General features: G+C 54.2%; 1 protein-coding gene across 1 annotated transcript in view; it reads right to left on the bottom strand.

The window, feature by feature from the left end:
* Positions 1–16,640, bottom strand: part of TECPR1 (tectonin beta-propeller repeat containing 1) — a 29,128-nt gene extending 12,488 nt beyond the window's left edge. Inside the window, exons 1-12 of the mRNA XM_012759431.3 lie at positions 16,558–16,640; positions 11,574–11,820; positions 10,928–11,110; positions 10,565–10,687; positions 9,600–9,725; positions 7,890–8,064; positions 7,685–7,785; positions 6,265–6,366; positions 4,872–5,017; positions 1,722–2,188; positions 1,235–1,380; positions 276–431 (exon numbers count right to left, since the gene is read on the bottom strand). Coding sequence (XP_012614885.2) covers positions 276–431; positions 1,235–1,380; positions 1,722–2,188; positions 4,872–5,017; positions 6,265–6,366; positions 7,685–7,785; positions 7,890–8,064; positions 9,600–9,725; positions 10,565–10,687; positions 10,928–11,110; positions 11,574–11,798 — 1,950 coding nt within the window. The 5' untranslated portion in view covers positions 11,799–11,820; positions 16,558–16,640. The remainder of the gene's footprint in view (positions 1–275; positions 432–1,234; positions 1,381–1,721; positions 2,189–4,871; positions 5,018–6,264; positions 6,367–7,684; positions 7,786–7,889; positions 8,065–9,599; positions 9,726–10,564; positions 10,688–10,927; positions 11,111–11,573; positions 11,821–16,557) is intronic.
* Between the last annotated feature and the right edge of the window lie 3,974 nt (positions 16,641–20,614).

Below are 20,614 nucleotides of genomic sequence, written 5' to 3' on the forward strand. Positions count from 1 at the left end.
GCAGCTACTCGGTGGGGGGACGGCTCTGTGAGGCTGGGGTCACGCTGGCATGCACCTGCCCACTGCTGGCAGGACCCGAGAGCAAGAGCTTGGTAAACTCGAGACGTGGATCTCAGACTGAGCACCTTGGCCCACTGTCCTAGACCCACTCCTGCACCCCCAGCCCTGTGTCCCCTCTCCTGGGAATACTGCCCCTTGGGGACACCCCTCCCTGGGCACCCTCAGCCCCACACCCCTCTCATCGAGCTCCATCCCCAGTGGGAACCCCTTCTCACCTTCTTCTCCCCGTGGACCACATAGTAGATGAAGAGGATGCTGTCCCGAGCGCCATCATGCCCCGTGAACTGCTCCAGGGCCACGCGGACGTCTACCCACTTGTGGGGCTTCCAGTCGCACCACCACTGCAGGGTCCCGGTCTTCACCCACACCGACTAGGCACACGCCCCAGGGCAGGGGGACAGTCACGGCAAGCCCTGGCCCCACAGACCCTGGAGCCCCACTCCCGGCACCCCCAGAGACACCCTAGTACCTGGCCTCCTTGCTTCCTGGGGGGATCTCCACCCCCAGTTCCACCTCTCACGTTAAAGAAAATAGTAATGCCATGGGACACCCAACGTGTTCTGGCTGGGGAAACTGAGGCTCAGGGAGGTTCCATACTTGGCCCAGTGTCACAGAGTGAGTCAGCAGCAAAGCTGGGACCCAAACTGTGGCCAGCCTATGTCCAGAAGCCCAGCTCAGCCACCGGCTGGACACTTCTGCCGAGCCTGGGCCAAGCCCTGAACAAGGCTGGTCACGTGCTCCAGGTGGGTCCCTGAGGGCCCAGGCAGGGTCGGCTCTGGGGATGGTCTAAGGCAGCCCTCACCCCTGTGCTGACTCGTGTCATTAAGACGATGCCTGTCTGGGCACCGGGCTGCCCTTAGCAGGGACAGGACAGGACAATGTAATTCCCCTCCCCTCCCACCTCCCTCGGAGGTTGCTGCCACCTCAGGGTCCCCAGGGCCTACATCCACCTGGAATGCAGTGGGGCCCAAACAAAAGTTCTCCATGATAAAAGAATAAGCGAATGAACTCATTTCTTTATCCTTGAATCTGCCGTGTGTGGCCTGGGAGGGATGCATAGAGCAGTGGATGCACCCATCTATTTCTTCTACCCCACCTAAGGGCTGGTATACAGCAGGCGCTCAATGAATGCCTGTTGGAAAAAAAATGCATCCAGGGACAGCAGGACACTCACCTGCTCCACGGCCTGCTCATAATGCCGGAAGTTTTCCAGCTCCCGCTTGGTCCTCTCTGTGAGCTGCTGGAGGATCTGCTTCCTCCAGGCGGCGGTCTGGGCCGGCATGATGGACAGGGACAACGTCTGCACCGAGGGGGACAGGCCTGTGGGCCAGCCAGAGCCTCAGGGCACCGTCCTGCTTGCAGCTGGGCAGGAGGCCAGGGCTTTTATTCCCTGCAAGACCAGCCTTGTCTTGCCAGAAAGCTACAATCTTTGCAAAATGCCCCGTGAGTCTCTCCCCACACTTGCCCATCCGATGGGCAAGTTGCTGCCCCCTGACAATTCAGCCTAGAAAACAGCCACTGCTGCTACGACAGGGGGCGATCAGGCAGGACAGTGGGCCTGCCCAAGCATCCAGGCCTCCTCTTTCTCTCCACGTCCCCCAGGAGCACCCTCTGGGACACTGGGCCCTGCCGATGGCCATGGGCTCCGCAGGAAGCCTTACCTGACTGGGCAGCAAACCACTTGGGCACGTAGCAGGCCTCCACCGCGCAGCCGCCTCCCGACACCCAGGCCCACAGCGGGTGGTCTTCCGCCCCATAGGGCTCCTCCAAACCCAGGGGCAGGAGCCCCATGGAGGAGAGGCCGGTGGTCTCGGGGAAGCCAGCAGCCGAGTGGCTGGGCACCTTCTTGGGCTCCTTCAGGTCAATATTGGTCCAGGGCAGCACCGCTGGGGTGGAGGCCAGGCCAGGGCCACCCTCTGTGGGGCAGGCATTCTCAATGACACCTTCTGCAGTCCTGCTGGCCCCTGGGCCCGAGGCCAAGCTCTCCTTGAGGTTCCTGGAGTTGTCCAAAGACTCCACGGGGAGATGCTGGCCAGGACCTGGTCTCTCAACTTCCGAGGTGGCATCGGTGTCGCTAGGTGCCGACTCGCCACTTCCCTTCACCTCGTCGCCAAAGAAGCAGCCAGCACTGGGGACAAAACAGGGCAGACCTGTCACTGCCTTGCGGGGGACACACACTGCTGTCAGGCAGGCCTGGCTCCAGCGTGCTCCACCACGGCTGCCCACGCGACCTTGGGCAAGTCCCAACCTCTCTGAGCGCCTGTCTGCTCCTCTGTGCAACACACACAGGGACACCTGCCTCCCAGGGAGCAGACCCCTGAGCGCCCCTCAGACCAATCACATCAACATATCTGCAGGCTGAGATCCAGAATTAGGATTTTTTTTACTGTGGTCAAATACATGACATAAAGATCACCGCTTTAACCACGCCCAAGCACATGGTTCAGGGCATTTAGTACATTCAAAGTGTTGTGCAACCATCACCACTACCTAGTTCCAGAACTTTTCATCACCCCAAATGGAAACCCCATATGGTGAAGCAATCACTCCCCATCCTCCTCCCCGCCACCTCCGACTCCCCTGGCAACCACCAATCTGCCTCTGTCTCTGTGGACTTGCCTACTCTGGACATTTCATAGAAATGGACTAGTGGAATTCACACGTGGCCTGTTGTGTCTGGCTTCTCTCACTCGCATGATGTGTCCAAGGTTTGTCTGTGTGTAGGACATCAGGACTTCCTCCCTCTTTGTGGGTGAGTGATGTACCATTGCACGGTTAGGCCACATTTTGTTCGTCCACTGATGGACATTTGGGTTGTGTCCGCTTTGGGCTGTTGTGATTAATGCTGCCATAAACATCCATGTACAAGTTTTTACTTGAACACCTGTTTTCAATTCTTTTGGGGACATGCCTGGGAAGGGCTTTGCTGGGTCATAGGGTAATTCTATGTTTAACTTCTTGGGGAGCTGCCAGACTGCTCTCCATGGGGCCGCGCCATTTTACGTTCTCTCCAACAGTGCACAAGGTTCCAATTTCTGCAGATCCTCACTAGTGGTTGTCATTGTCTTTCTTTTTGAGGATGCCTGTCCCAGTGGGTGTGACGTGGTATTGATTAAGGTTTTTATTTGCATTTCCCTAGTGACTAATGACCTTAGCATCTTTTCACATTGACTATTTGTGTATCTTCTTTGGAGAAATGTCTATTCAAGTTCTTTGGTCTTTCTTAATTGGGTGGTTTGTCTTGTTGTTGTGTTGTAAAACTTCTTTATATATTCTAGACACCAGACCCTTAGCAGACATAGGATTTGCAAATATTTTCCCCCCATTCTGTGTCTTTTCACTCTCTTAATAGCGTTCTTTGTTTCAGAAACGTTTTAAATTATGATGGAGTCCAATTTATCTATATTTCCTTTTGTTGCCTGTGCTTTTGGTGTCAGATTCAAGAGCCACTGCCAAACCTGAGGTCGTCAAGATTTGGCGTCACTAGTTTTTTTTTTTTTTTTTGAGACAGAGTCTCACTTTGTTGTCTAGGCTAGAGTGAGTGCCGTGGCTTCAGCCTAGCTCACAGCAACCTCAAACTCCTGGGCTCAAGCAATCCTTCTGCCTCAGCCTCCCAAGTAGCTGGGACTACAGGCATGCGCCACCATGCCCGGCTAATTTTTTTCTATATATGTATTAGTTGGCCAATTAATTTCTTTCTATTTATAGTAGAGACGGGGGTCTCGCTCTTGCTCAGGCTGGTTTCGAACTCCTGACTTTGAGCAATCCGCCCGCCTCAGCCTTTCAGAGTGCTAGGATTACAGGCGTGAGCCACCGCACCCGGCTGCGTCACCAGTTTTTGAAGCTTCTCAGCGGATTCCAATGTGCCATCCAGGTTAAGAACTAGCAGCTGAGGAGACTAAAGCCTCAGGTGAAACGTGAGCAAAGCCCTTCCCAGCTCCTCCCTGGCCCTCGGGGCTGACGGTGCAGTAGGCTGATGACCCCCAAGCTTGGGGAGCGAAGAGGTGTGGACCAGGGGCTGGGGAAGGTCTGAGCTGCAGAGCCGGGGACCCATGGGCCGTCTCAGTCCATGCACATGACTGTGGGCACTTCTGCTGTAGAGCTCAGGTGTCCCCAGCTCGGACACCAAGTCACTCATCTGTGCTCTCATGGCTGGTGGGCAGAGCTAGGACTCTCCCATGCTCTTTAGACCCATGGGTCCCAAGGTGAGGTCCCCAGGACTGTAGCAGTGGCAGCATGACCCGGGACTTTATGAGAAACGCAAAATCTCAAACAGAAACTCTGGGTAGGGGCTTGGAACTCCATGTCTGAAGGAGCCTTCCAGCAACTCTGGCGCACGCCAAATCTGAGACCACTGCTGCAGACAAGAGACCCTCCATTGTGCCCTGGATTCCCTTTCAGAGGGGCCTTAGAGTCTAACCCACAAACAAGCCTTTTCTCTCCCAGATCTCCTGAACCAGTGGACCAGCCCTGCTCAGGTGGAGCCTGGCTCCTTCGGGACACCCCAGGCTCGGCCTGCCCCCAGGTGCAGCCTAGGGTGTCTAATGACGCCTCTGTGTGGCTGCCCCAGCTGCCCCCAGGACCGCCTCTCTGGGGGCCGCGGTGGCCGAGCAGCACACCAGGCACAAATCTGAGGGCAGGAGGCTGTAGCCCTTAGTGGTTCTTGTGGGCCAGAGACGGATTTTCTCCTGCCGGGGACAAGACCCATCACCCCGCCAAGCCAGGTGGCAGCCTCCTCTGGACGCCGCCCTCCAAGGCCACAGACAGCCCATCCCCAGCCCGCCTCCTCAACACCCTGCCACCCGGATCACCTGAGGAGACTTGACGAGCTGCCAGAGTGCGACCGGTCACACTCTCGGGCTGCCATGATGGCCTTCCATGTCTTTCCGCTGAGCTCGCTGGGGGTGACGCCCTGCCGGAAGTACACAGCTCGGTCCTCGCAGCCAATGCCCCAGACCTGGAACAGAGAAGGTGCTGCTCAGAGGAGGCTGGTACAGGCCTAGGGGCTACTCTCACTTGTTGGGAGTGCGGGGGTAGGACCGGGGCCGGAAGATTGTGCCGCAGGGCTAGAGGACACGTCTGCAGACACAGGCAGGGGCCACCACATGTGGGGGGTGTGTGCATGAGTTTGTGTGAGGGCTGAAGGTCTGTGGGGGCTGTGCAGGAAGTGGAGGGCACACCAGCAAGCTCAGGAGAAGCGGGGACCTGGTCCTGGCTCCCTGACCCAGGCAGACCCAGGGCTTTGGGGTGACAAGATGCAGAGGTGGTGGTGTGGCTGGTGGACCCTGTGCGAGGACATGAGGTCCACCCACGTCTCTGTCTTCTGCGTGGCCTCTGTTGGGAAGCTGATCCCCAAGTGAATCTAAAGACGGTCCTGCTCTTTTAAAGATGCAAAACAACCTCGTCGACTCTGAGCTCACTCTTCAGGGAAGCGTGGCTGGGCCGGTGTCCTACCCTCTGCTCTTGGGTGCTGGGGAAGGAAGGTTTGCTCAGGGGCCAAGGTGGCTTTGCTGGGTGGGCTGTGGCATCTCTATCACTTGGCCAAGGAAGCCTGAGCCAGTCATTGCCTCAGGCTCAGCCCCCTGGGCACCAGCAGGTACCTGTCCTGCACCAGCCACTGTGTGCTATGTCACCAGGGTGGGTGGCAGGAGTACATGGCGGCCAAGGGAAGCCCAGCACCCTGGAAGGAGCTTCTAGTGCAGTGCAACAGGGTGCGGGTGTCACCTTCAAAGCAAGGACTGTACTCTCTGAGTCTTACAGCTGCCCAAACCTCAGTGTCTCCAAAGAGGAGGCCCCGCTGTAAAATCAGGCAGGTGGTGCTTAAAAGAACAGCACCCACAGAGCCAAAGTTAGGAGATCAGCTTCTTCCTTCACTTGGTGGCTGACCCACCTGAGTCACCCAGACGTTTCTCAATGAAACCCTCCAGTTTCCAAGATCCTCCCTGCCACCCTGCAGATCCATACTCATTGCTCTGAGGGTCCTTGGGGACTGATCAGGGGATGAGCAGGGGCTCTGGGACTGGCAGAACCAGCCCCACAGGCTGGGAGCGTGCAGAGGTGCCGGGACCCCTGCTGTGCTGCCAGCACGAGGCCCCCCCCCCCCCCCCCCCCCCCCCCCCCCCGTGGGAAGGGACAGCGGGATGCCTGGAGGCTCCCCCCACTCTGAGACCACCACTGCTTACGAGCTGCGACCCCAGCGCACACCTGGTCGTTGAGGCCCACGTTCACCATCGTCATTTCTCCCACCATCTCGATCCAGCTGGTGCCGCAGGGGTTGTGAGAGTTGACGCCTCTTCGGAACCACACCTGGGAAAGTCAGAAACAAACATGCCTCCCTGGAGGGCCACTGAAACAGAAGGGATTATTTTAAGGCTCAGGAAAAAGAAATGAATAATTTGGGCCGGGCGCTGTGGCTCACGCCTGTAATCCTAGCTCTTGGGAGGCCGAGGCGGGCGGATTGCTCAAGGTCAGGAGTTCAAAACCAGCCTGAGCAAGAGTGAGACCCCCGTCTCTACTATAAATACAAAGAAATTAATTGGCCAACTGATATATATATAAAAAAAATTAGCCGGGCATGGTGGCGCATGCCTGTAGTCCCAGCTACCCGGGAGGCTGAGGCAGAAGGATCACTCGAGCCCAGGAGTTTGAGGTTGCTGTGAGCTAGGCTGACGCCACGGCACTCACTCTAGCCTGGGCAACAAAGTGAGACTCTGTCTCAAAAAAAAAAAAAAAAAAAAAAGAAATGAATAATTTGATCCTTTGGTTCATGCCACAAATGAGCAGGGCACACGTTTAGAGAGGAAGCATCTGAACACGTCCCTCTTCACACGCCCTGGCCGCGACCCCTTCTGCACTTGGCACCGTCCCCACCCCGAGGGCTGGGGGTCACCTGGCCTCAGCCATACCTGTCCTGGCAACTTCCCACCGGTTCTCTGGCCTAATGCTTGGAAAAGGCCACTTTATTGAACCCAGTTTGCCTCTGTGGAAGACAATGGCCTTAATGATGTTATCTAGGAAAATTTCCTTTAAACTCATTATTGGAATAAATAACCTATTTTGGGTTGATTCTTAGTGCTTCATAAAATAGTCTCTTTAAAGCTACTTTGTTCACACCAACTTGTAAAAATACACACAATCCAACCATATTTCCCCCATGCCTACCGGTGGCTCCACGAGTCACCTGCATGGGTCCCACCCCCACCCCGGCCCCACTGCACTCCCTCAGGGCTGAGAAACGCCCCCTTGACATGTGGCTAGAGAGAAATCACATGAGTCTGAAATTGGCTTGTTACTGGACCAGACGCTGATAAAATACAAATGACAGGCACTGAGTAGGAGAAAGGAGCAGCGTTCAGTTAACTGGGATGTCAGTAAATTAGCTTCTGATGACTTGAAACATTATGACCCAGTAAGTGATAAATGCAGTGGCTGCACCTTGGTACGGGGTGTGAGTGTGGGAAGATGTCACAGCACCAGACATCCTGGAGATGGGCAACAATTTTAGCGACATAAAAACACATTGTGCTTGGCTGAGGCCAGATTTGTCGAGAAGGGTTCAGATCACACTCACAGGAACAAAAAAACACAGCCTTCAACAGATCCAGCCCCAGCGTCCCTGTCGTACCTTCCGGTCCTTGGTGACAGCCCAGACCACGCCGACTCCCACGGAGACGTGCATGATCCCGTTTTCAGGCCCTGGAGGCTCCACTATGGACCAGCAGCTTCCTAGCAGCCCAGAGAACCCCAGGCGGCCTCCATCAGCCCAGACTGGGGGCAGCGAGCACCCCCTTCCCCTGGTGCGGGGCGAGGGCCCGTCCTGGGCTGCCCACCTGTGGGGCTGTTCCTGCCGATTCCTTCCCGGACCAGGGCCTGCCCCTCCCACAGGGTGGCCCACAGGAGGTCGTGGGGCCCACAGCTGATCTGGACCACCTCGCCAGGAGTGTCCACCAGGGACCAGGATGAGCCTTCGGGGTTGGAGTGGCTGACGTCCTCTCTGTACCACACCTGTGAGGCCAGAAGAGGGCATGGCACTTGCGTCACACGTCCACACTGGGGCTGGGGGCCAGAGTACCCGGACTGGCCAGGTCTCGTTCCTGATCCCCACTCCCACTCTGGCAAAGAAATGCAAACACCGTGGACCTCAGGATCAGAGGACAGACTTGTTCCTTTCATCTGCGTGAGAACCTGACGCCACCGGAGCAGGTCCCCTGGCTGCTCTGGGCCAGCCCGTGTGCCCTGCGCCCCCTCATGGTGATGTGCTCTCAGGACACCCGTCTCTAGGGGAGGCTGGCTGGGGTGGCTAAATGGCAAAACCCCCAAACCCCACTCGTACAAATGACTAAAATGTCTAGTTCTTTTTCTCCTTAACTGAGTAGTTAAGACTGAGCAACTCGCTCATCTCATTCAAACTGTCTGGCTCATTTTATCTGGAGGAGGCTGCACATTGCTTGGGGTCCAGGAAGGGCTGGTGACCCCCGCCAGAGAGCTGTCCTCACACTGGGGAGCCCTGGCCTCCAATCCTGCCACTGGCCCCCACAACTGGCCCCGCAGGACCAGGCCTGGGAAGCCATCGTCTGCTGCCAGGTGGCATCAGGGCCCGTGTGTCTCCCTGGCTCCCACAGGAGCCCACAGTCCTGGACCCACCTCTGGGGGACCACAAGGTGGCACAGGGCAGTGTGGCGCACAGCTGGCACTCGGGGACACAGACACTGTTCCATGGCCCCTGTTCTTCCCTCTCTTCGGGTCCAGGTGGGCATGGCCCCTCGATGGGGCTCCATCCCGGGCCAGTTCCCTACTCTGCCCAGCCCCCTCCCCCCACCCTTCAGTACAGCTTGGAGGAAGCCACTGTGGTTAACCTAAGCCTGGGCCACATGTGACCCACAGGTGAGCCTGCTAAAAAACCCTGCTGCGACTGTTCCAAAGCCGACTGGAGAATTGTGATCGACTTGTGGTAAGAGTGACTGAATAATCACAAAGCGCAATTTAAAACCATGACTGGAGTGCCGGGTCACCTGCGCTCAGGGCCATCTGCTGCTGCCGGGGTTGGCTGTATTCCTGTGCTTATTTCACACACTCCCTGAGAGAAGGGTCTCCTCTCTAGACATCCACAGATCCACCATCCAGCCACCTGCCACACTCCTAGAGACAGTGTAGGAGATACCGCAGGAGCCGGCAGGGTGCCCAGCAGCTGTCTGAGGTGGGGGCGATAATATTAATGGCGCCTGAGCCCACGGTGGGCCCTGACCAGTATGCTGGGGGCTCAGAGGAGGGACAGGTGAGGACCAGGTATGGGTAGGGGACAGGGGCTTCTGGGACGTGCAAGACTCAGGGTCCACAGAGCAGATTCCCAGGAGAGGGGTGTGGCAGTCCCGTCACCTGCCTCCTGCACAGAGGCAAGGAGAACGTCTCAAAGGTAGCTGTCATCTTTCCTCCACCCCTGGAAGGACACCTGGGGCAGCTTCTCTCTTCCTCCCAACCCCCACTGCCTGTGGCCGGCTCCCACGGCCACCTCTCATCCTGGGCACAGGGTCTGGCCTTACCCTTCCCTGCACAGACACGGCCCACACTGACAGGCGGCCGGAGGGTTCCTCCGTGATCTCCCATCCCCCCACAGAGAGGTCATTGAAGGGGTCAGGCAGCTGCTTGGGGTCATCCTTCGAGGGGATCTGAAACAAGGGGGCAGGAGGCAGTGGCAGTCAGTGACTGGGCAGGACCCCTCCCTGCCCGTCTCCCCTCTGGCCTCCCAACCCCAGCTTTGCCCCCAGCTGCCTGACTTCACAGGGACAACAGCACCAGGACTGCAGGTTCTTGGCCCTGGGTCCCCTCTGCCCTGTTCTATCCACCCCTAGGCCTGGGCCACTGTCCCCTGGTGGTCACTGCTGGTCCTGTGTGGAAGGTAGATGCACCATAAGATCTCAGCTTTGGGCTTCCCCGTGACCTGACCACTGTGACTCTGTTCCCCGCCAAAGAACGGGGCTGATGGCAGAACATGGCCCTGCTGCTGGCTGGCACCCTGCTATCCCAGTCCCGGGACAGCCAGGCTGGGCTGGGGGCCCCACCTCACAGCCATGGGCTGTCCAGCGAGGTCTGGTCAGTGCCTGCAGCCTGCTCGCACTTGGCCCAGGCCTTTCCTAAGTGGGGAGGTTCTCCTGGGTCATGAGAACACTAGAGCCAGAGGTGCCCCCTTGGTGGGGGAGGGGAGGACAAAGCACCAGAGGGAGGCTAAGTCTGGGACAGAGCAGCTTGGAGACCTCAGTCAGAACAAGTTCTCTGCCATCCTGGGCCACAGACTGGCTGGGCTCCCTGTGTGGCCATCTCCCAAATGAAGGGACACACAGCGCTGTGGTATTTTGGGGATAGGAAACAGCTCAGAGGCCAGGTCCTAGGGTGGGCAGGAGGGGTGGGGACCAGTCTCCATGTGATCTTCCTACCAGGCCCTGCTGGCCCCAGTCCCCCATCTGTCTTGGTCCTGTCCTGCCCCTAAGCCACACTCAGGTACTGAGACCTTGGCCCAGGTGTCCCGGGACTTGTATCTCCTGTACCGGATCCACTTCCGCCGCCGCACGCAAGAATTCCACTTCTTGTCTCGTGTGTAGGTGGCAGGAAAGTCGATGGCATATGTCCACCCCTGAAACACCAAGGTAGGGGCTCTGTGAGGCTCCAGGGGGAAGGAATTGGAAGAGCTGGGGAAGGTTGGGAGGAAGGAGAAGAGGAGGGAGTGAGCCAGCCTGAAAATCCCAATCCCCATCCCATCACAGCAAGCAGAGGTCAGACACCATGAGGTGTTAGGGACAGCCGCACAGGGGGCCAGGTGAGCCCAAGGCACCCCCAACCCAGGGCAGCCACGGTGGGTACTGAGTTCACCTACCCCTTTCTCGGTGGGCTCCCCTCCAAAGTTCTCATCCACGTACCAGTCGGACTCCCACTCCCAGTGCGGTGAGGGCAGCGCCACCCCATCCAGCGGCCGGTGCTGGAGCCCACTCACATCACTCCATGACCACCGGTCGCTCAGCAGGAGCTTCTCACAGAAGCCGCCCATGGGGTTCCAGCGCTGAGGGCCGGGGACACAGAGACGGCCTTGGACCCAAGCCTTCCGGGAGGGTCCCAGGCAGGCAGAGCCTCTCCGGGGCCAGCAGACCCTGCCCAGCAGGTCCCTCTTGCTGGTCTCCAGAATGGGAGGTGAGCAGAGGGCGCCCAGGGCCCGGGGATCAGGGACCCCGTGCTTCTTCATCATGGCGAGCACAACGGCACAGCTCCAACGGGCAGAGGACCCACCCGCCAGCCACAGTGCTCCCAGGGGGCAGGCAGGGGAGGGCGACCTCATCCTAGGCTCCCAGACAGGAGCCCACTCCAGCCCCACAGACCCTGGACACTACACAACTCAGAATTAAGTACAAGGAAGGAGATGCATGTGGCAATTGGCCTGCGGCCTCTGTTTTTCTTCTGCGGTTCATCACGTTAATCAATAACCCAGCAAATCCACCAACCCAGCAACTCCAAATGCCCGAGGCTACCTGATTCTCATAGGCCTCCTCTCGGCGGCGGATGGGGACATCGCTGGCGCACACATACACGTAGACCTGGTTGTCACAGGCGATGCCCCAGCAGCATTGCGTGGCTGCACTGACCCGCTTGAACTCCAGCTGGCCGTCCTTGCACAGCTCCCAGTACTGGCTGGCCGTGGAGAGCGTGTACACTCTCCCAAACAGGTCCACCGCCCACAGCACCGAGTTGGGCATGGCGGCGGTGGCTGGAGGAACACTGGTGGCAGGAAGGTGAGAGTCAGTGTCCTGGCTCCCGGCCCAGGGGACATCAGGGCCAGGTGGGTGTTGAGTGTCTTATGCCATGGATGGCAAAATGAGGTACAAGGAGGGGGGTGAGTGGTCACCCCACAAATTAGAAGCAGACCCTGGTTTCCAGTGTAGATTCCTTTTTCTTTCTTTACCTTTTCTTCCCTCTATTTTTTGTTTTTGTTTTTGAAACAGTCTCACTCTGTTACCTAGAATGCAGTGGTGTCATCATAGCTCACTACAACCTCAAACTCCTAGGCTCAAGCGATCCTCCTGCCTCAGCCTCCCAAGTAGCTGAGACTATAGGCACATGCCACCGCACCCGGCTAATTTTTCTATTTTTGGTAGAGATGGGGTCTTACTCTTGCTCAGGCTGACCTCAAACTCCTGAAGTGATCCTCATAGAGTACTAGGATTACAGGCATGAGCCACTGCACCCGACCTGCCTTCCCTCTAATTATGGGTATTTTTAAAAACATACAGAAAAGTACAGGGGAAAAAAGTAACATCTAAGTACCCCAAATTTAATGAATATTATTATTCTCCCCAAATTTAATGAATATTATTATTCTGTTATATTTCCTTCAGATCTTTCCTTTCAAAAGAATAAATGAAAGCTTACAGATTTGGTTGAGTCTCAAAACACACAACTGTCCTGCTGCCGCCCTAGGGAGGGCAGGTCTCTCCCCCTACGCTGGCCTCTCCCTGTTGACAGCATCCACATGGGCCTGGCATCCCAGCCAGAGCCTTTCACGGGCCTGCAGGAGCCACGAGCCACGTGACCACGTGGATTCAAGGATGTAAGGGTGCTCTCTTGATCCTCCCTGAGTGACTGCCTCCTTTCCCCTATCTCACTCTTGCCATTCTCCACTCCTTACTCCTTTCCTTTTCTCTCTTCTTTCTTTGTGCTTTGTAGGGGGTGGCCCAGGCTGCTGCTAAGCTCTGCCACTGACCACCCCCCACCCTCAGGCCCGACACTGCTAGGGCTCCCTGGGGTGTCATTTCTGGAGCCCTGGCTTCTGGTAGGAACAAGCTCCCTGTTAGGTCCCGAGCCGAGAGACAGACACACGAAGCCTCATATGTAGCAAAATGCTGTTTATTTGGAGCATCTGGGTGCAGATGGGTGGAAGCCAAAAAAAGTGTCCGCAAGAGAAAAGGGGAGAGCCTTGGGTTTTATAGAGGGTTTCTGTGGGAGGAATAAGTGGGCCAGAACAGCTGCTTGTGATAAATTCTTTTTCAAACAACCAGCTCCTAGGACCCCTGGCCCAGTCACATCCATCTTTCAGCTCCAGAGTTGTCCTTATCAGGGGAGCTAGGGAAGGACAGATTTCATTCCTATGGGGGAGAGGAGGGGAGGAATGCTGGCTGTAGTTGTCTGTTAGATTTACAACATCTGGGGACTCCAGACTCCTGAGGCTATTGTTTTACAAGCCTAAATTTTGCATTAACCACATTCTGTCCTATACATACTTTTTGGGTTGCTACCTGGAACAAACCTAACCCTCCCTACCAGGGCAGGGCCACATGGCCAGACACAAGGCAGACAAACACAGAAAGGCCAGAGGAGGACAACAAGGCAATCACAATGACAAGCTCTGCCTGACTGGGAGGCTCCCAGATCCAACCCTGGAACACTGCCCTGGGGCCAGAAAAGAGGAAAGAACCTAGGATGAGGGTGTGGCCAGTCTGGTTTCAAAACCGGAGCTACTACTAGGAGACAGTTTATTTAGGTGCCTGGAGGCTGGGGCCAGAGGCATGTGGGCGCTTCAGAAGGCAACAGTAAGGACAACAGGAGACTGAACGCAGCTGAAGATAGGAGAATTGGCTCTTTGGGAACAAAGTGTATCTTACAAACACCAAGAAGCCAGAGTGCAGATTGAGAAGGAAGCGATCGGAAGATAAGGAACAGGAAGACAGGGAAAGAGAGCAGAAGCCGAGCTCTGGGAAACACCTACAACAGGAAGCAGAGAGAAACAATAGGAAGTTGACTCTCTGGTTACTAAAAAAAAAAAAACAATAGGAGGGAAACTGACCAGCAGAAAGGAGCAAGCCAGGGGAAACAGACCCTGGCAGAATAGGTAACCTCCTTAACCTCAGGAGCACCAGCGCCCATCAAACAAACAAGAAAAACAGACCAGTCTTCCGGAGCCGTTTGACAACTAGCATCTGCATCCAGATGCCTGATTGGGACTCCTGGTAACTTCCAGCTACCCCTTTATTCCTCCCTGGTCGGGGTCCCTCTGGCATCTTCACAGTGACTACGAGTGCCCAAGCTGCTTGGACCCAGACTGCCAGTATTCAGGTCCTAGCTCCACCACTTTCTGGTGCCACCAAAACTAACCTCTCTGTGCCTTGATTTCCTACTCTATAAAAGGCAGAAAGGAATAGTGACATACTTACCTAGTTGTTGAGATAATATTAAATGAGATAATACAGGCACAGAGCTTTTAATAAACAGTGTGCAGTAGCCAGCAAGAACTCAATAAATGTTATTGATGTCACTTGGCATTATTTACTTTTTACTTGACATTTGCTGCCACAAACTGCCATGTATCTTCCATCTCTGAAGAAATCTCCCAAACTCAAGTCTCTTTCTGGTTAGCCTTTCCTCACAACCGCGCTCTGCACACAGTAAGGTGTTGAAGCAACATTTAAGGATAATTACCACCACATAACTTCAACATACTCCCAACTCCCAAAGACAGAAATATTGCCTCAGGGAAACAAAATGTTATAAACTACTTTCAAAGTAAGGTCATAATTTGTGGATAGATACATGATAAAGTAAGTATAGTAAAATATCAATAGCAGAAGCTAGGTGGTGGATATGGGGATGTTCACCACACAATTCTTTCAACCCGGCTGCATGCTTGAAAATCTTCAATAAAAATATTGGGGGGGCCGGGCGCTGTGGCTCACGCCTGTAATCCTAGCTCTTGGGAGGCCGAGGCGGGCAGATTGCTCAAGGTCAGGAGTTCAAAACCAGCCTGAGCGAGACCCAGTCTCTACTATAAATAGAAAGAAATTAATTGGCCAACTGATATATATATAAAAAATTAGCCGGGCATGGTGGCGCATGCCTGTAGTCCCAGCTACTCGGGAGGCTGAGGCAGAAGGATCACTCGAGCCCAGGAGTTTGAGGTTGCTGTGAGCTAGGCTGACGCCACGGCACTCACTCTAGCCTGGGCAACAAAGCGAGACTCTGTCTCAAAAAAAAAAAAAAAAAAAATTGGGGGAAAAGTAAGATTTTTTTTTAATGTAGGTTTCTGTGGTGTCATTTTAATATAAGTTAGTCTTCAAAGATAGCTCACAATTCACTGTATAAGTAGCCAGTTTAGTTAGGCTCAGTCTGCAGGTTGAGCTCAATGAGTGGAGACTTTGACTTGTATTTAATACACTTTCCTTCAGGGAAATGACTAAGCAGTAATTTCCCTAGAGACATAATTGAACCTTCTGGGCAGTTAATGGAAGAAGACTTTGCTGCAAAGAAAGGATGGCATGGGGGTTGTGTTTACAAACTCCCTTCAGAGTGGAGACCCGGGCACCAGTCACTTCCCAGCTAAAGGTGACACAAGGTAAACATCCTTGGTCACACACACCTTTCTGCCTCTGCCAGGATGCTGCCCCCACATCCTCAGGTGACACTTCCTGGCTGTGAACTGATCAGGCAACCTGTCCAGGCTCACTGGGTCAGAGGGCTCTTCTTGAAAGGGGGTTTGGAACACAAAATCCCATGATTCTGGCATCCTCAGACTTCTTTGTTTTATAGGGGTGAAAGGATGGGGGGCACATCTTACAAATAAACAACATCTAATTTACCAAGAATATCTACAAAGTGAATTTGAGTTGACCCTTCAGTCATTCTGCTAAGAAAGCCTGCTCACCACCCTCAAAGCCACCTACCTTTCTGCACCAGTTTATTCACAGATCCTTTCAGAGACCAAAAAGTGCCCAAGGGAATGGGGGCACAGACGTGGTAGCAGAGACACAGTACCGAGGAAGCTCCCAGGCATTTGCTTCCTCTGAGTTGGGCATTAGGAGTTCTTCCTAAAGGTTTCTTATCACACTGTCACACCCACCCGGTGTGCAAACAGTGAGAGCACTGCCTACTAAGGTAGCTTGCTGGCTTCCAAATGCAAGGTCTGTTCAAAAGCATCAGGGTTCAAAGAAGTGGGTGAAACAGTAGAATTTGCATGGTAGTTGAGTCCTTCTGGAAAAATAGGGTCTGCCCAGTGGGTGCACTGAGTCAGCCTGGCTTTCGTCCCAGTTCTGTGCACTTGGGTGACAGGTGGGCCCCCTGCACTGCCACAAGTAGCATATGTCGGAGCCGGAGCACTGGGCCCTGACCATCTGCCCACACTAATCCCAAGACAAGAAGATTTGCTTCTACCAACAGCTAAGCAGGCCCCTTGCAGCTCGATTCTCTAAAACAACCAAGCTCCTGTGATCGTCAAATCACTTGAACCCAAAGGCTGCAGTGGGGGCATCCCCTGAACCCGGCCACTAAGCTGGCCTGTGGGCGTACCCGGGCGAGGAGGGGGCGGCGCCCTCCAGGTGCGCAGGCAAGAAGACGAGTACGGTCCCTCCCAGCGAGTCTCCAGGTGAACGCAGTGGGGATTACGGGGGAGAGGCGCAGCTGCCCTCCGCCGCCGCAACCTTTCCCACGGCCCTGCCCGCCGCGGCGGAGGGGGCGCCGCGCAGCACTCACCTGGGCCGGCGCCCGGCGGGGCGGAGTCGCGGTGCTCGCTCCTTGGCGGCCGGGCTACCAGGCCGGCCCTCCCCCGGCCCTGGGCGAGAGGGCGGGCCGGAAGCGGCAGTCAGACCAACTCCCATTGGCTGATCTGGCCGTGACGCAGTGGCCTGGGGCGTGCGATTGGCTGAGGCGCGCGCGTCGGCGCGGCTTCGGGGTCGCGGCTGGGTGGCGCGCACGCCCACATCCGGGGTCGCGCCAGGTGGGTGAGGAGTTGTGGAGCTAGTCGCCCGGTTCCCCTGGGCGAAGCCAGCAGACCGCCCGCCGACCGCAAGCCCGGCCCACAGGAGCGGAGCAGGCGGTGTGGACGCGGGCCCGCAGGCGAGGAGAGGGGGCGGGCCGGCGGGCGAGCGGGCGCGTGGCGTTGCGGTAACCCGAGCAGCGCCAATGTGTGGGCGCTCAGCCTGGAGCGTGGAAAGGAGACACGAAACAGGTGTCTCGGGAATCTCCATAGATCCGAAATGTAGCCCTTAAATACACAGACTTAGAGCTTTACTCTTCTTGGGAGGAATCTGGGACCATATGTGATTGTGTGACTGTAGCATGATGTGTCAGTAACAGGGCACTGTATCGCTCAAAGTTCTTGTGTTGCCAGTGACAGAAAACCTAATTCAAGCTGGCATCATGTTAACAGTGATATGTGAGTGCTCCCTGGGTGCCAGGCACTGTTGTGTTTTACACAGAACTTCTCACTTCAGCCTTCCAGATACCCAAACAGGTGGTATGGTATTCCCAGTTTATGGATGCAGACACAGGCTCAGAAGATGAGTGATTTATACAGTAAGCAGTGAAGTGGAGATTTGAACCCACTGTGTCTGGCTGGGGAGAGAAGTAGCAAGGTTAGGATGGAGAAAGAAATCAAAGGAGGGATGTCTGATAAAAGGTCAGGCACAACCTGACACAGAGTCTAGAAGAACAATATCACCTGGATCTGGTTTCCCCCTCTCCCTGGGCTTTTTTCCTGATCGTCCCTGCAGGGGAAGCCCTGTGCAGGCCAACTCCAGTGGAAGGAAAAGCAGAAGCCTCCTGCTATCCCTGGATGCCTTTGTGGAGCCCTGTGTCTAATTTTGACCTTAGCTTGCGCCTGAGGGCTTGGCATTTGTGTACTTAGTCTGGAGATGTGGGTTGTAGAGCTCAGCCAGGTGAAGGGGTTGGTTGTTCAGAGGAAGATTATGGTACTGTTAGCAGAAGAAGGCTGAGTAGCCGCCAGACTGCAGAAGCACTAGTCTGAAGGCAGGAGAGTTGGGTTCTGTTCTGAGATACTTTGTAGCCATTTCTCCTCTTTGGTCACATGTTCCATATTAAAAGAGGCATTGAGCTCTCCGTGGTCCGTTGCAATTTTTGTGTGCTGTGACAGTTCAATAACAGTTTTCCTGAATTCAGGATCTGATACAGCAGGCTCTCTGGGGACTCCTGTCCCACCCCCAGTTCTTTCTGCTTTTGCAGAAAGAGTTCCAGAAACACTTTAGAAACAACACGGGGTTCAGCACCATTCCACATGATTGATCCAGGGCTGCTTTCCAGGTGACAGACATTACTATATTTATCTCTAGTGTTTGGAACAGGAAGGGGACAGCTGGACAAGACGAGGTTAGGCTGACCAGATCTCCTCAGTGGTTGCCCATCAGCCACAGGAGAGCGCTCAGGATCTTCCAATGGCCTTTCCCCACCTGGCTCTGTCTCCTTTGGTGGCCTGATTTCTGTATAGCTCCCATGAGCCTTTGAGTTCTAGCCTTGGCAGAACTCACAACTGCTGGCTCTCCCCCAACTCATCAGACCTCTGGGCTCCCCACATACAACCCCTACTGTCCTGAATGTCCTCCTCCTTGCCCTGTTTATTCTCATTAACTCCTTGAGTCTCAAATCAAAGGTCAGCTCCTACTGAACCCAAGGGAAAATAGGCCTGGGTTTTGGTACCTTGGTATCTTCTCCATTCTAACTCCTCACATGTTATATTATAATTGTTTTCCCATCTGTCTCCCTGACCACACAATGAGATCCTTTTCTTTTTTTTTTTTAAAGAGATGGGGTCTTGGTATGTTGTCCAGGTTGGAGTGTAGCAGCTATTCACAAGTAGGATCATTGTGTACTATACCCTCAAACTCCTGGTTTCAAGCAGTCTCCCAAGTAGCTGGGTCTATAAGGCAGCACTACTGCACCCAGCTGGAGATCTTTGAGGAAGTGCCTTTTTACTCATATTGGAATTTCCAGGGCTTGCTTAGTGATTGCCTAATACTTAATAGGTACTCAATTTATATTAAAGGAATGAATACCCTTCTATCCACTTAGATAACCAGTAGGTCATGCATTGAAAAATGTTTGAAGAGCCTCAGCAAATGGGGCAGAGATTAGCAGAATTGGCCTGTCCATATCTGTCTCCTCCTCCCCCCTTCTCCTCTCCCCCTTTCCCCTCTCCCCCCTCCTCCCATCTCCCTCTCCCCTCTCTCCTCTCCCTCCTCCCCCCTCTCCTTCTCCCCTTCAACCCCCACCTCTACCAGCAGTGTGTGGCTACCTTGGCCTTCTCTTGACATTACTTCTAGTAGCTTCTTTGATCTGGCCTCACAGGGAGGCTCTGAACATGTTAGAGGTGGAAGCGTTTGGGTCATTCCTAAGCTTTTCCTGATGGCCTGTTTGTTAACCCTTGATAGAATTTTCCTTTCTCTATGGAAACTATTACTTGCCGAGAGTAAACTCTTAATCACAAGTGGTTTGCAGTATTTTTACAGAAATTTTTGCTTACGGTCATTCCTCCTTTGTAAAGTGAGTCAAATGTCTGGCAGCGATCCTGGTTGCTCCTGAGGTAGGACTCTGGGCTTCAGCCACCCCATCTTACCACTCAAACCAGCAGTACCAGCACCTTCTTTGTTCTCTATTAAGCCCAATACTTCCTTTTTCCCTTGTGACAATTAACGTGCTTGGTGAAGCAGCTAGAAATATGTTTTCCCCGTCCCTGACAGAGGAAAGCTCACATAAACCATCTGCAGAAAAGTGCAACTTGAGTTGAGAAAAGTGCATGTCCAGATTCTTATATCTAAATATGGGCAACAAGGCTGAGCATGGTGGTTTATGCCTATAATCCCAGCACTTTGGGAGGTTGGGACAGGAGGTCACTTGAGGCTATGAGTTTGAGACCAGCCTGAGTAACGTAGTGAGACCCAGTCTCTATAAAAATTTATAAATTACTCATGTGCGGTGGTGCATGCCTTTAGTCCCAGGTGCTCGGAAGGCGGAAGCAGGAGGATCACCTGAACGCAAGAGTTTGAGGTTGCTCTGAGCTAGGCTAATGTCAAGGCACTCTAGCTCAGGCAACAGAGTGAGACTCTGTTTCAAAGAATAAATAAATAAGGGCAACAATGCCTTGTAGTGAAGAAATGATATTTTGTTTCTTAAAAAAAAAAATTGAAACCACAAAACCTCTAAAACCTAAAACACAAACAGTGGGCCAAACCTGGAAGTCAGTGATAGCCACTCATTGACTGAGTGACTCATGCCTGAAAAAACCCAGGATTCCATCTGTTTTATGTAAAGTCATGCAAACATGACTGAATCAAGTGTTCATTTGACACACATTTGCAGATGCTTAGTATGGGTTATGTTCTATGCTAGCACTGTTGGGGTTTCAAATTGGCCAAGAGACCATTTCACCTGGAGCTATAAAGGTCCAGTGTGGAGAAGAAATACTTGAGAGGGCAGGAAAGACTACAACCCGTAGGCCTTTATCGGAGTTGTATAAATCAAGGCTGTTAGTTAGGGGTTAAGTAGGATAAACTGATGAGGTCAGTGGTAGAGTGCTAGGGTCAGGAGTAGACAAAGGAAAGCCCAGGTGAGTTGGCTTAACAGAAACTACTCTCCAGGAAGCAAAATAAAACTTGTGCTCATCTCTTTAATTGAGGTCCCTAATGTTTATGTGCCAGTTGGCATCCACGTGGTCCTGTATGTACTAGTGGGCTGGAAGCTCACTTTATGCATTGCTCTTTGCGATGCCATGTGACTGCTACTGGTTGATAGTAGTTTG

Source organism: Microcebus murinus, chromosome 19, assembly GCF_040939455.1.
Source record: "Microcebus murinus isolate Inina chromosome 19, M.murinus_Inina_mat1.0, whole genome shotgun sequence".
Lineage (NCBI taxonomy): Eukaryota > Metazoa > Chordata > Mammalia > Primates > Cheirogaleidae > Microcebus > Microcebus murinus.